Source organism: Sus scrofa, chromosome 14 (assembly GCF_054392235.1).
Source record: "Sus scrofa isolate SSC_HxYL_T2T_F1_AM1 chromosome 14, Sscrofa_HxYL_maternal_Yorkshire_Landrace_v2.0, whole genome shotgun sequence".
NCBI lineage: Eukaryota > Metazoa > Chordata > Mammalia > Artiodactyla > Suidae > Sus > Sus scrofa.
Window position 1 is genome coordinate 97,487,923 of NC_139396.1, and position 14,557 is coordinate 97,502,479.

Sequence of the window (14,557 nt, forward strand, 5' to 3'; positions counted from 1 at the left end):
GGAACCTCCATATGCTGCGGGTGTGGCCCTAAAAAGCAAACAAACAAAAAAAACTGCTTCCATGTTCCGGATGTTTTATCAGAAAACTATTTCAAAATCAAAGTAAGGCTTTTCAGTCATTCATCTGAGATGACCTATTTAGGTGACTACTATATGCCAACTGCCATACTAAAGGGCAGAGAGTACTTAAAAGAAGGTGAAAGAATACCTATTAAAGGCATACTACATGCCAAGTGTTGTTAGGCATGTACCACTGTATTACTTTACTAGGGCTGCTATAACGAAATACTACTATCTGGGTGACAAACAGCAGACATTTATTTTTTCATAGTTCTGGAGGCTGGAAGTCCGAGATCAAGGTACAGGCAGAGTTGGTTTCCTCTGAGGCTTCTCTCCTTGGCTCGTAGTTGGCTGCCCTTTTGCTATCTCTTCACATGCTATCTCTTCACATATCCTTCTATGCAAGTACCCCCCTGGTATCTCTGTCTCTCTGGGTGTGCAAATTTCCTCTGCTTATAAGGATACCAGTTAAGACTAGATTAGGGCCCACCCTAACGGCATTGTTTTTAATTTAATCACATCTTCAAAGGCCCCATCTCCAAACTGGGGCCTGGGGACTCGGCCTGGGGATTTTGAAATTTGTTCTACAGGGGGACAAAATTCAGCCCATAAGAAACATCATCGTACTTAACATTACTGTGTTTTACAACTTAGGGTCTCAGCTCCTAGAAACAAATAACTCACCAAATGTCACATAGCCAGTAAATGGTAGAAACAGGATTTTAACCAAGGTCTCATTAGCAGTTCACCAAACCCTTTGCTCTTTCTGCTATTCACACCTCCTCAAAGAATCACACGTCTATTTGGGAAGACACAGTACTGACTCAAGAAACTTTAAATTGGAGTTCTTGTCATGGCTCAGTGGTTAACGAATTTGACCAGAAACCATGAGGTTGCAGGTTTGGGCCCTGGCCTTGCTCAGTGGGTTAAGGATCTGGCGTTGTCGTGAGCTGTGGCGTAGGTTGCAGATGAGGCTCGCATCTGGTGTTGCTGTGGTTCTGGTGTAGGCTGGTGGATACAGCTCCAATTGGACCCCTAGCCTGGGAACCTCCACATGCTGCGGGTGAGGCCCTAGAAAAGACAAAAGACAAAAACAAAAACAAAAAAAACCCCAACTTTAAATATGGAGGCACTTAGTCACTGAACTTGTGTCATTATATGGAAAGAAAAGACTCAGGATTAATAGACATGGTTATGTAATAAATAGAATATTTATTACGTGATAGGCTGAGTTCTTCAACAAAACGGTCCACTGGTTCCCTTACATGAGGAATTGCTGACTGTAAAACAGAAACAGTCTTGGTATGAGTTGGCCCAAAGCCTACAGATGATCCTAAGGCAGTGTCAAATGCAAGAGGGTTTTCTAGAATAAATATCTTAGATATAAGTGTCTTTTAGATCTCTCTTCTTCTGTATGTGGGTGTAGGCTAGTGTAGGTACAAATGTATGAGATCCCTAATCTGCTTTATAACATTCTATTTCATTGGCTATCTATACAATATATAAATGAGCTTTAAGCTCTATAGCATTTCAGGATAAAAAGACAAAAGTCCCAGGTTCTGTCTCTTGAGACTCTATTGTGTGCTCAGGACTGAGTGTTCAGGCTAGATTGTGGTGAGGCTCGCATCCGCTCCATGCTCTGATGACTATGTATGGTTGTTTAGTTTTTTTTTTTTGGCTTTTGTCTTTTTAGGGCCGCACCCACAGCATATGGAGGTTCCCAGGCTAGGGGTCCAAAGCCTACAGATGATCCTAAGGCAGTTCCTGTCATGGCTGGTTGCTGCCAGCCTACACAACAGCCACAGCAAAGCTGGATCCAAGCCTCGTCTGCAAACTATGCCACAGCTCACAGCAACACCGGATCCTTAACCCACTGAGCGAGGCCAGGGATTGAACCTGCAACCTCATGGTTCCTAGTTGGATTCGTTTCCACTGTGCCATGATGGGAACTCCAAAAGTACCATTCTAGTTTGTGCTTTATTCTCTAACTACATTTTCTAGATATATACTTCATGTTAAATTGTAATTATACAATTAATAAGTTAAATAATTTACATTCCCAGAATATGCTATAATATTTCCAAAGAAGACCATTCCAGGTATGAATACTAGGGGCATATTTCTAGAATCCTCGTACATACCAAATCTTTCACCAAAACTGTCAGACTCCTGAAAGCAGGACATAAAACTCCCCTGTAAAAAATGTCCTCCCCTGTACCAGCAGGAAGAAAACAGAGAGGCAACTGTGGGCATTAATTAATTAAAATATATGGGGGACTAAAGGAAGTTAAGAATTATTTTAATAAGATCTGTTAGTATAGATTACCCTCGACTTTTTTTTTTCTGGTCTTTTTGGGGCCGCACCCGAGGCATATGGAGGTTCCCAGGCTAGGGGTCTAATCGGAGCTGTTGCCACTGGCCTACACCACAGCTCACAGCAACACCGGATCCTTAACCCACTGAGTGAGGCCAGGGATCGAACCCGCAACCTCATGGTTCCCAGTTGGACTTGTTTCCGAAGCGCCACAACGGGAACTCCACTCTCGACTTTGACTTCCCTTTTCTGGTGATAAAAATGCAAACTTCATAAAGCTAAGTTGCTTTCCTTGATCAACTTAGTATATAAACACAGCCTTGCCACTTCTTTGAGTCTTCATTTTCCTATGGGGATTCCCATGTATGTGTAAAAATCTGTCTGCTTTTCTCCTGTTAATCTGTCTTAAGTCAATTTAAGGCTCAGGACCAGGAGGAGATACTAGGAGGGTAGAGGTAAGGTTTTGTGTCCCTGGCACCATATAAATAATAAATACATAGTACTTACCATGTATTATGGGGGCTACATGAGCCTCCCGAAAAGGCTGAATTGTGGAAAATCATCACTTTGTTATTTTGAGGTAAATTCTTCGAATATTAATTATATCATTTCCAAAAACAAACAAACAAACAAACAAAAAACCGGTATGAAAGCACGTTCCAAAGTTAGATCTGATTTTCAGTGTGATCTATACTTCTACTTCTCTCCGAGAGAATGAATATTAAACAATGTTCTTATCAATAATGAGACTTCAGCTGTGATTTTTCAAACTGTCTCAACTGAGTTAAGTGGGTGGAAGAGGTGGGAGGAGTATATTAGAATCTTGGGGGGAAAATGGGAGAGCAGACAGAAGTAATATTCAGAGTTTTAAAACAAAGCAGTGCTTTTCTTCAATACTTTTATGTGTTTTTAATCATAGTATTTAATGTTTTGAAATTTTAAGTAACATTAAAGTAGGGCATATGTTAAGAAGAAAAGAGGCTGAGAAACACTGCATAAGGGAATTTTTTAAAATCTGAAGGAATCAAAGACTTCATTTTTTGGTCTTCAGACAAAAGTGCATATAGAAGGTATTTAACGCGTGTGTTGAACTGAATAGACTGAGTAGCCAACTGACCCCAATTATACTTAATCCAACAAATACATGCATAGGAAAAGGTAATGTTCTTACAGAGTTGTGGCCAGGAACTGAACACCGTGATGGTCTAAACTAAGTGGAAAGGTAAAGTCTCAAACAGAGGATGACAACTTTGTAACTCTGAGCACTCACATTTTTATTTCTGACATTTTGTGTTTCCAGCTGTTATTACCTTTGTAAACTTTCATAGAAACTGCTCCTTATTATTCCCCTCACCTCCTGGTACTTCCTACATAATAAACATACAGGTTCAAGTTCAGAATGCCTCGGACCCTGAATTTCTTTTTCCTTAAGCTGAATATCCAAAGACCACTAAGAATTTCAATTTAGACGTTTTTGGCTTTTCGTCCAAGAGCCACTTTACTCTGAGACATTTTCACAGAACATGTTATTTCCAACCTGCTGTCAGGCTGGAGATCATTGATAAGGTTCAAACCAATCAGTTCTCGTGGCTGGAGGTAGATTGAAAGAATGCCTCCAGTGCAGGGCCCTGCCAACCTAGCAGCTCCACTTGCATACACAATGGACAGTGCCCTGAAGTCCCAGGAATACCCACCTCTAGCTTCAGAACATCGTGCTGAAGTTTACGCTGAAATTCAAGGAAGTTTTTGATTGTCAGCTTCCCCTTGAGATCAGGTCCAAAAAAGTAGGTTGTGAGGGCTGAACACAAGCCAGACTTGAGGGTGTTACCAGTAGTAGAACGATCTCTGTGACGCATTCCCATGCTGGTTTGGGAGCGAATGATGCTTTGAACCTAATGGAAAAGCAAAACCCGTCCAGAAAAACATTACGAGGTAGATGGAAAATATAGAAAAGTAAGAACAATAACTCAACTGCTTACTATTTGCCTACACCGTGCTATGATTCTCTCTTAATGCTCACAACAACCCTATGAGGTGAGCCCTATGATTACCCTCATTTTACAGGTGAAGAATTTGAGGAACACTGTTGAAGTAACCTGCTCCAGTTCAAGTAGCTAGCAAGTAGCTGAACCTGTATTTAACACAAATGTCTGACACCTTTATAACTGGGATGCTCTTAAAAAAAAAAAAAAACTCTCTTTCAAAAAATAGTATGCATTTGTTTTTGAGGCTCAAAACCTCTCATACAACACTGAAATAACATCAACCTCACAATAATACCTTCCATATCTCGGGAGACATTTAAAAATTTCACATGTCTCACTACTCATTCTCTACTGGTGACAAGATGCAGTATAGCTATAGGCAAATAGCTGCATATAAGAGAGCAATAACACATTTATTAGAATGATAACATGAAATACAAAGTTGGTATGAAACAATTCTCTAAGAGAAGATGGGAAATTAGTTTTATCTTTGAGAAGTTTTAAATGAGCTTTTGAGAATGAATAATTTTGGGCACTAGGAACCGTGACCTAACTATATAGAATCAAGCTTTTTAAAGCCAGTCTACAATTGCTTTAGCATTTTTTCACTAGGTCTTGAAGCCTTTTCTACCTCTTTACAAGCCAAAAATATATATACAGTCAGAATGATTAAAATGGAGATATATAAGGATAAATATTAAAGGTATGTTAAATAAACAATGTATATATAGCCCTGTGAATAATGATTTTTAAATCGCCAAGTTAGAAAAGCATAATATTTAAAAACTTAAGATTTGGAACAATGGATTTACCTTAGAAAAATGTCTTTTATTTATTTATTACCTACGACCATTAAAAAAAGACTTATATAACACAATTTAAAAGTCTTTGGCTCTAAAAGGTAAAACTAGTATAAAGGAAAGACAGTAGATGGGGAATCAGGACACACAGGGTATAATTCTGCTGCTGTGCAGTGACAGCACAGTTTAAGCAGCTCATGTAAATTCTCTGGAGCTTAGTTTTCTCACTGGAAACATTCATGATGAGAGTACATTATCTCTAAGTCTCCTTTTACCTCTAGGTTAATATCATAAATGTTTTTGACTATGATTTTTTTCTGGGCTCACGTTTTATCCTGTAAGTAAGACTGGTTGCCATTTGTTTTTCATACACGTGGAAACTTGAAAGATAAGTATAAAATTATCTAAGTTGAAGTTATTTTAGACTTTAAACTGTAATGCAGGATAATCAATACTGTGTCACTTCTGTTCGAAGGCAAAACACAATTCATTTTATCTGCCTAAGTGTGAGAAGTGAAGAACTTTCTGAGAGCAGTGAATCCAGTAATTGAGCATCAGCATCAGGACCTGTCATGATTGAATGTTATAAATACAGCAGCTTATATCCTTCCTAAGTTGGAAATCGTGAAAGTTAGCTTCAAAAGCATGGTGCTGAAGGTGTGTGTATAAGTGACTGAGAAAAAGGAATGTTTTTAGGGAACATTAATGCTATAGCATTTTTATTAATGATTAATAATAGCACAACCCAAATATCATCCCCCTATGCACAAACTATTACTAAGTATAAGTGTCTTTATAAAACTTTATTTAAAAAAAATGTATCACTAGAGTACTGAGATCAGGGGGCAGTATTGCTTTCTGGAGACAGTGGGAGCTCCTTAGCCATGGCAGCCGGGCTGATCTCCGAGTGGAACCAGGATGCTACTATGTACGTGGGGGGCCTCGATGAGAAGGTTAGCAAGCCACTGCTGTGGGAGCTGTTTCTCCAGGCAGGGCCAGTAGTAAATACCCACATGCCAAAGGACAGAGTCACTGGTCAGCATCAAGGCTATGGTTTTGTGTAATTCTTGAATGAGGAAGATGCTGACTATGCCATTAAGATCATGAACATGATCAAACTCTACAGGAAGCCAATTCAGGTGAACAAGCCATCAGCTCACCACAAAAACATGGATGTGGGAGCCAACATTTTCTTTTTTTTTTTATTTTTTATTTATTTTTTTTATTTTCCCACTGTACAGCAAGGGGGTCAGGTTATCCTTACATGTATACATTACAATTACAGTTTTTCCCCCACCCTTTCTTCTGTTGCAACATGAGTATCTAGACATAGTTCTCAATGTTATTCAGCAGGATCTCCTTGTAAATCTATTCTAATTGTGTCTGGAAACCTGGACCCAGAGATTGGTGAGAAATTGCTTTATGATACTTTTAGTGCCTTTGGGATCATCTTACAAATCCCCAAGATAATATGGGACCCTGACACAGGCAACTCCAAAGGTTATGCCTTTATTAATTTTGCTTCATTTGATGCTTCAGAGGTAGCATTTGAGGCCATAAATGGGCAGTACCTCTGTAACCACCCAATCACTGTGAACTATGCCTTTAAGGACTCCAAGGGTGAGCGCCATGGCTCAGCAGCTGAATGTCTTCTGGCAGCACAGAACCCACTCTCCCAGGCTAACTGTCCTGTCAGCCCTTTGCAGATGCCCCCTCTCCATCATCTGCTCCCAATCCTGCAGTATCATCACTGGGGTCTGGGCTTCCTCCACCAGGCATGCCTTCTCCTGGCTCTTTCCCACCCCCAGTACCCCCCTTCTACCTGTTCCCTCCATCAACAGGAACCCCAGGGGCTGGACATCCTGCACATGGACACTCACATCCTCACCCATTCCCACCGGGTGGGATAACCCATCTAGGGATGTCTCAGATGCAGCTGGCCCACCATGGCTCTCATGGCTTAGGACACCCCCATGCTGGGCCCCCTGGCTCTGGGGGGCAGCTACCACCTCGACCACCACCTGGAATGCCTCATCCTGGACCCTCTCCAATAGGCATGTCCCCCCAGGGTCTCCGTTTGGATTGCCCATGGGTCACTCCGGTCCTACACCGCCACATGGTATGCACAGATCTCTCCCACTGATGCCCCTTCATGGATACACTGGCCCTCCATGACCTCCACCCTGTGGCTACCAGTGGGGACCCCTCCCTCCGCCCAGACCTATTCCCCGGCCTCCAGTTCCCCCTCAAGGCCCTCTTCGAGGCCCTCTCCCTCAGTGATTTCTCACTGTCTTTCCTCCTGTTAATCCTCCCAATACCTTTTCACTTCCTTGGACCACCAATTAGAGTTACTGTAGCTTGCAGGAGCTAGGGCACTAATCCCTCTCAGGCCTTTTTTTGTAAGTGTAATTTTTTTTACAGGAGGTTTTTGTTTTTTTTTTTTTTTTTCCTTTTCTTCCCCCTTCTATGTCTGTCCTAAGTGTTTTGCAAATGCACAGAGAAAATAAAACTTAACTCATTTTTTAAAAAAAATTATCACTAGATTTTACGAATGAGTGTTAGAGATTTTCTTAGAATTTCTTAGTTGTTAAATATCTTCTTAAAATATTTTTATTTAGATAACTTGTTAAGAATATATAACATGAGAATCAATCAAAACATATCAATTCAACTAGTCATGTGTATGTTTACTATATGCTATATGCTTTGGAGAAAATCAAAAGAAATATAAAACTATGACAAAGAGCTATCTTCAGCTCCCCCATGTTCACTGTAGTATTATTTACAAAAGCCAGGACATGGAGAAAACTTAAGTGTCCACTGGTAGATGAATGGATAAAGAGAACTTGATGGCATTATGCTAAATGAAATAAGTAGGGAGTTCCCGTCGTGGCGCAGTGGTTAACGAATCCGACTAGGAACCATGAGGTTGCGGGTTCGGTCCCTGCCCTTGCTCAGTGGGTTAACGATCCGGCGTTGCCGTGAGCTGTGGTGTAGGTTTCAGACGCGGCTTGGATCCCGCGTTGCTGTGGCTCTGGCGTAGGCCGGTGGCTACAGCTCCGATTAAACCCCTAGCCTGGGAACCTCCATATGCCGCGGGAGCGGCCCAAGAAATAGCAACAACAACAACAAAAGACAAAAAGACAAAAAAAAAAAAAAAAAAGAAAAAAAAGAAAAAAAAAGAAAAAAAGAGAAATAAGTAGACAGAGAAGAAACAAATACTGTATGATCTTATATGTGAAATCCAAAAAAAGTCTGAATTTAGAGTTCCTGCTGTGGCACAATGGGATGGGTGGTATCTCTGGAGTACTGGGACACAGATTCAATCCCAAGTCTGGCACAGCTTTGCTGGAGTTGTGGCGTAGTCTGCAACGGTGGCTTAGATCTGATCCTTGGCCTGGGAATTCCATATGTCATGGGGTGGCCAAATGCCAACACAACAAAACAACAAAAAAAGCCGAATTCATAGATAAAGAAAACAGATTGTTGGTTGCCAAAAGCAGGGGGTGAAGAGTAGGCAAAATGAGTGAAGGTGGTTTAAAGGTATAAACTTCCTGTTAAAAGATAGATAAGGCTTGAGGATATAAGCATGGAAACTACAGTTAACAAAACCAATTGCATATTTGAAAGTTGCTAACACAGTAGCCCTTAAAAGTTTTCATCACACACACAAAAAAGTTCTCATCACAAGAAAAAAACTGTAACTATGTTTGGTGATGAATATTAACTAAATTTACTGTGGTAGTCATTTCATAGTATATACATAGGTCAAACATTATGTCATAAAGCTAAAACTAATACAATGTTATATGTTAACTATATCTCAATAAAAATAAAATAGTTCTGTATAAGATAAAATTAAGAATACCAACATAAGTGCTATTTACAATCATTTGAGGCCACCTGGTAACACCAGCAAAGCACAGAATCATGGAAAGGTGACGCTATTAGATGGATACAAGGGTGCAAATTCGAATAAATATCTGTAGGTATTTTGAAATATCTGTCTTTGTGCATTTCTTATTTTGATACTTTCTCTACTTCCTTTTTGCCCCTTTACTCATTTTGAATACAAAAATGTTTTCTTGGAGTTCCCATTGTGGTTCAGCGGAAACATATTCAACTAGTATCCATGAGGATGCAGGTTTGATCCCTGGCCTCACTCAGTGGGTTAAGGATCCAGCATTGCTGTTAGCTACAGTTTAGGTTGCAGACAAGGCTCGGATCCCACGTTGCTGTGGCTGTGGTATAGGCGGGCAGTGGTAGTTCTGATGTGACCCCATAGCCGGGGAACTTCCATATGTCATGGGCACGGCTCTAAAAAAAAAAGTTTTCTCCCACACAGTTTTTTATGTTTTGAAACCACTTCTGGAATTTCTGTCATGGCGCAGCGGAAATGAATCCGACTAGGAACCATGAGGTTTAGTGTTCGATCCCTGGCCCTGCTCAGTGGATTAAGGATCTGGCATTGCCGTGAGCTGTGGTGTACGTCACATACGCAGCTCGGATCTGGCATTGCTGTGGCTGTGGTGTAGGCTGGCAGCTGAAGCTCCGATTAAACCCCTAGGCTGGGAACCTCCATATGCTGCCAGGTGTGGCCCTAAAAAGCAAAAACAAAAAAAGCTACTTCTAACAATCACAATCATATTTAGAGAGGTATTGTGGCCCTGAAAGGACAGATATTTGATGGAAATGTAATCTCTCCATAGGATTCAGAAGAAACTGTATACATCTATGGCTGGAACCTTTTAGAGTAAAAAGGCCTGATGCCATTTTCCTTCTCTCTAGAAATCCTTTCAGAACATATGTCATTCAACCTTGTATTCTAGAAATGCCTGGCACAAAGGAGCTATTTAATGAATGTTGACTGAATATATGATTGAATAGCCATAACTTAGCATCTAATAAGCATTAGAGTCTAATTCATGTTGAGGAATCAGAGCAACTTGGACCTTAATCATATGCTCAAATAATTCCTTAAATCGAGAGTGAAAACAAACAAAAAAAACCCCACCTAATAAAAGTAAGGACAATTCTGAAAAATCAAACATTAGGTACTTCAAAAACTGGATAGGAGTTCTCTGTGGCACAGCAGATTAAGGATCCGATGTTGTTACTGCAGCAGCTTGGGTTGCTGCTGTGGTGCAGGTTTGACTTCTGGTCTGGGAACTTCCACGTGTCATAGGCAAGGCCCCCCCAAAATTGGATAGCATCGGAATACACTCATGAAGGTCACAGTAACTCCAAGGTACATGAAAATATGTTAAATATTAATGTATTTAAAGGGAATTTTCAGGAAAACTTGCCTGTTCAAATTCCTCCATGTCTACTTCTCCATCTCCATTCAAGTCAAACATCTTGAAGGCAATCTCAAAATTTCTCTGAGGAGCTACAAGTTAGGGAAGAAGGAAGGGTAGGACGGGGGAAGGAAGCAAAGGAGGGAGGAAAAAGAAAAAATATTTAGAAGGTATTGACCAAAAACAAAAAAAAATCATTCCTTTAAGAAAAAAAGACAGCTAAACATCAAAACCTAATATCAAGTCACAGAATGCCACCGTATTTATCTTGATCAACCTTTTAGCAATACTCCTTAAAACCAAGAGAATTTGGTCAGCAAAGATAGCACTTGTCTATCTTTGTTTCAATACTCTCTTAAATACTTCAGCTTTGCTTTTTTTGAAACCATCCCCTCTTATTGTATAATATTAATGCTATTGCTCTGTTACTAAAATATAGCATTATTTAAGCATGAAAATCTAGGATGAGCTATACTGCTGCAAAGTAAGAAAGTGAAACTCTAAGTCTTTGTCTTGTCTTTTTTTTTCTTTTTACGGCTGCACCTATGGCATATGGGAGTTCCCTGGCTAGGGGTCAGATTGGAGCTGGAGCTGCAGCTGCAGGCCTACACCACAGTCACAGCAACACAGGATCTGAGCTGCATCTTTGACTTAAGCCACAGCTTGCAACAACACTGGATCCTTAACGCATTGAGTGAGGCCAGGGATCAAACCCACATCCTCACAGATACTATGTTGGGTTCTTATCCTGCTGAGCCACAATGGAAACTCCTGTCTTGCCTTTTAAAAGCCAGCTAGCTTTTTACTTTGTTTGTTCTAGTCTCTCCATTGTTTAAATAAAATCAAGAGTGGATAGTTTTTTCAGCAAGTGGTGCTGGGAAAACTGGACAGTGGCATGTAAATGAATAAAACTAGAACAGACTCTCACAACATGCACAAAAATAAACTCAAAATGGCTTAGATTAAACATAAGACAAGACAACATAAAACTCCTAGAAGAGAACACAGGCAAAACATTCTCTGACATGAACTGTATGAATGTTTTCTTAGGTCAGTCTCCCAAGGCAAGAGAAATAAAAACAAAAATAAACCAATGTGACCTAATCAAACTTAGAAACTTTTCACAGCAAGGAAACCATAAAAACAAACAAACAAACAAACAAGAAAAACCCCAAAAGACAACCTACAGAATGTGAGAAAATAGTTGGAAACGATGCAAATGGCAAAGGTTTCATCTCTAAAACATACAAACAACTTAAACAACTAAATAGCAAAAAAACCCAACAACCCAATTGAAAAATGGACAAAAGACCTGCACAGACATTTCTCCAAAGAAGATATACAGATGGCCAACAGGCACATGAAAAAATGCTCAACATCACTAATTATCAGAGAAATCCAAATCAAAACTACTATGAGGTACCTCCTTACACTGGTCAGAATGGCCATCATTAATAAGTCCACAAATAAAAAATGCTGGAGAGGTTGTGGAGAAAAGGGAACCCTCCTACACTGTTAGTGGGAATGTAAATTGGTACAACCACTATGGAAAACAGTAGGGAGGTACCTCAGGAAACTAAATATAGAACTACCATATGACCCAGAAATCCCACAACTAGACATATATCCAGAGAGAACTTTCACTGAAAAAGATACATACACCCCTACATTCACTGCAGCACTACTGACAACAGCCAAGACATGGAAACAACCTAAATGTCCAATGACAGATGAATGGATTAAGATGTGGTATATATACACAATGGAATACTACTCAGCCATAAAAAAGAACAAAATAATGCCATTTGCCTCAACATGGATGGAACTAGACTCTCATACTGAGTGAAGTAAGTCAGAAAGAGAAAGACAAACACCATATGATATCACTTATATCTGGAATCTAATATATGGCACAGATGAACATATCTACAGGAAAGATGCAAACCCATGGACTTGGAGAACAGACTTGTGGTTGCCAAGGGGGAGGAGGAGAGAGTGGGAGGGACTGAGAGTCTGGGGTAGCAGGTGTAAACTATTGCATTTGGAGTGGATAAGCTATGAGATTCTGCTATATATATATATCACAGGAAACTATATCTAGTCACTTGTGATGGAACATGATAGAGGATAATGTGAGAAAGAATGTATACAGACACGCATGACCAGGTCACTTTGCTGTACAGCAGAAATTGAAAGAACATGTAAATAAACTAAAATATAAAAAATAAAAATCTGGAAAAAAAGGAGTTCCCTGGATATCATTCTGTCAACAGGTTACCATCTACACTTGTTTACTCATTATCACTATGGCTCTGTGGTAAGGCAGAAAAGCACACTGTTAGCTATCTAGCCACCATTTTAACCATGTCAGCTCGGTATACCAATTATTGAGCAAAGCATACCTAAATGTTTTTAAAAAATGAAAAATGCAAAGTTTGAGAAGACAGTATATTTTCTTTTCTTTAAGTGAATGATGTAAGCTCTAGAAGACTTCTTTAATGTTCCCAGATCAATCAAAACACAAATATACTTGTGCACTAGGATAAAGCATAAATTGAACAGCCCTTCTTTCTTACCATGCTAAATGTTCTAGTAAAGAAAACTAAGTTGTTCACTTCTTTTGTGCTTCAAATTTATTAAGCTATTGAGAATAAAGCAAAACAAAATACCCTATATATCTTTTTAAAAAAATTTTAACAGCATTGCTCACCATTTAATTAAATTAATTTATTTGTCTTTTTGTCTTTTTAGGGCCACACCCACGGCATATGGAGGTTCCCAGGCTGGGGGCCCAATCAGAGCTGTAGCCACAAGACTACACCACAGCTCACAGCAATGCCAGATCCTTAACCCATTGAGTGAGGCCAGGGATGGAACCTGCATTCTCATGGATGCTAGTCAGGTTCGCTAACCGCTGAGCCACAATGGGAACTCCCTATCCTATATGTCCTAATACTACTGAATTAAAATTTCAGTTAATATCATTTTTAGTAAAAAAAATTAAAGATTATATGTAGAAAAATGTAAAAAGGGGCTTAGTATATTATGCATTGTTGCAGAGAGTTCATTATCTCCATCCTGCTCATGAATTTGTCGGTAGCAACACTTTCTAGGCTTAACTTCCATCATCAGCTAGCTGGCCAACTAGGCTGGTAAGCTCCTGGTTTTTAGAATCATGTGCTTGTCAGCTTCCAATTGTCTGCCTCATTTGACAATGGCTTCCAACAGGTTTGCTCTTAGGCCACAGGTATGACTGCTAAGAAGCATGCAGCTGAGGGGATTAGATTTTTATATATTTATTGTCACTTCTTAAATTTTTTACTGCCTGTCTGCATGCTATCTTCAAGCACTGAGATGGATAACTTTAAGGTATTAAATTTTAAGTTGATTTTGTACTCTCAATCCTGAAAGTTTTTATTTCCTTATTTTTTTTTTAAGAGAGTAGGAAAGTGTCCAAGTCACTAAAGGACTAGTTCAAAATTACACAGCTAATAGGCAGCAGCATTGGTAAGTGAACCTAGGTCAACAGTGACTCCAAAGCCCATAAACTTTTCATTATGTTCCATAGCCTCCAATATGAAGCCGGTGGTACCTACAACAATAAACATACACTCTTCCTTCTGGTATGTGTTGACTTAGAAACTAAACAACGAAACATGATTCGCTGGTTATGTCAGTCTCTGCAATAGCTGAGAGTTCCAAGTGGTTCCTCTAAAGGACAAACCTGATACAAAAAAAAAAAAACCCCACTGCATACGCAATGCTCAGTAGTTTAAGCTTGGTTGTACTAATTGGAGACTATAAGCAACAGATTCACATATAAGTTTGTCACATACTTTTAAAAATCCTGAATATGAATTTCTTTTTCTTTTCTTTTTTTTTTGTCTTTTTGCCATTTTTTGGGCCGCTCCCACAGAGGTTCCCAGGCTAGGGGTCTAATTGGAGCTGTAGCCACCGGCCTACGCCAGAGCCACAGCAACGCATGATCCGAGCCGCATCTGCAACCTACACCACAGCTCAAGGCAACTGCTGGATCGTTAACCCACTGAGCAAGGGCAGGGATCGAACCTGCAACCTCATGGTTCCTAGTCGGATTCGTTA

At 39.9% G+C, this 14,557-nt stretch overlaps 1 protein-coding gene and 1 pseudogene across 6 annotated transcripts in view; one reads left to right on the forward strand and one right to left on the reverse strand.

Moving 5' to 3' along the window:
* The window catches only part of MICU1 (mitochondrial calcium uptake 1), a 242,021-nt gene that overhangs the window by 81,405 nt on the left and 146,059 nt on the right, over positions 1–14,557 (reverse strand). For 4 of the 6 annotated variants that reach the window (XR_014825569.1, XM_005671068.4, XM_084992918.1 and 1 more), the window contains 2 exon segments: positions 10,466–10,548; positions 4,069–4,266 (listed from right to left, as the gene is read on the reverse strand). Coding sequence is in view for 3 of the 6 variants with exons in the window: in XM_005671068.4 (XP_005671125.1) it covers positions 4,069–4,266; positions 10,466–10,548 (281 nt within the window). In the remaining 3 variants the exon portion in view is untranslated. 6 annotated transcript variants of the gene reach the window in all.
* On the forward strand, positions 6,044–7,439 carry LOC110256744 (splicing factor 3B subunit 4-like; annotated as a pseudogene).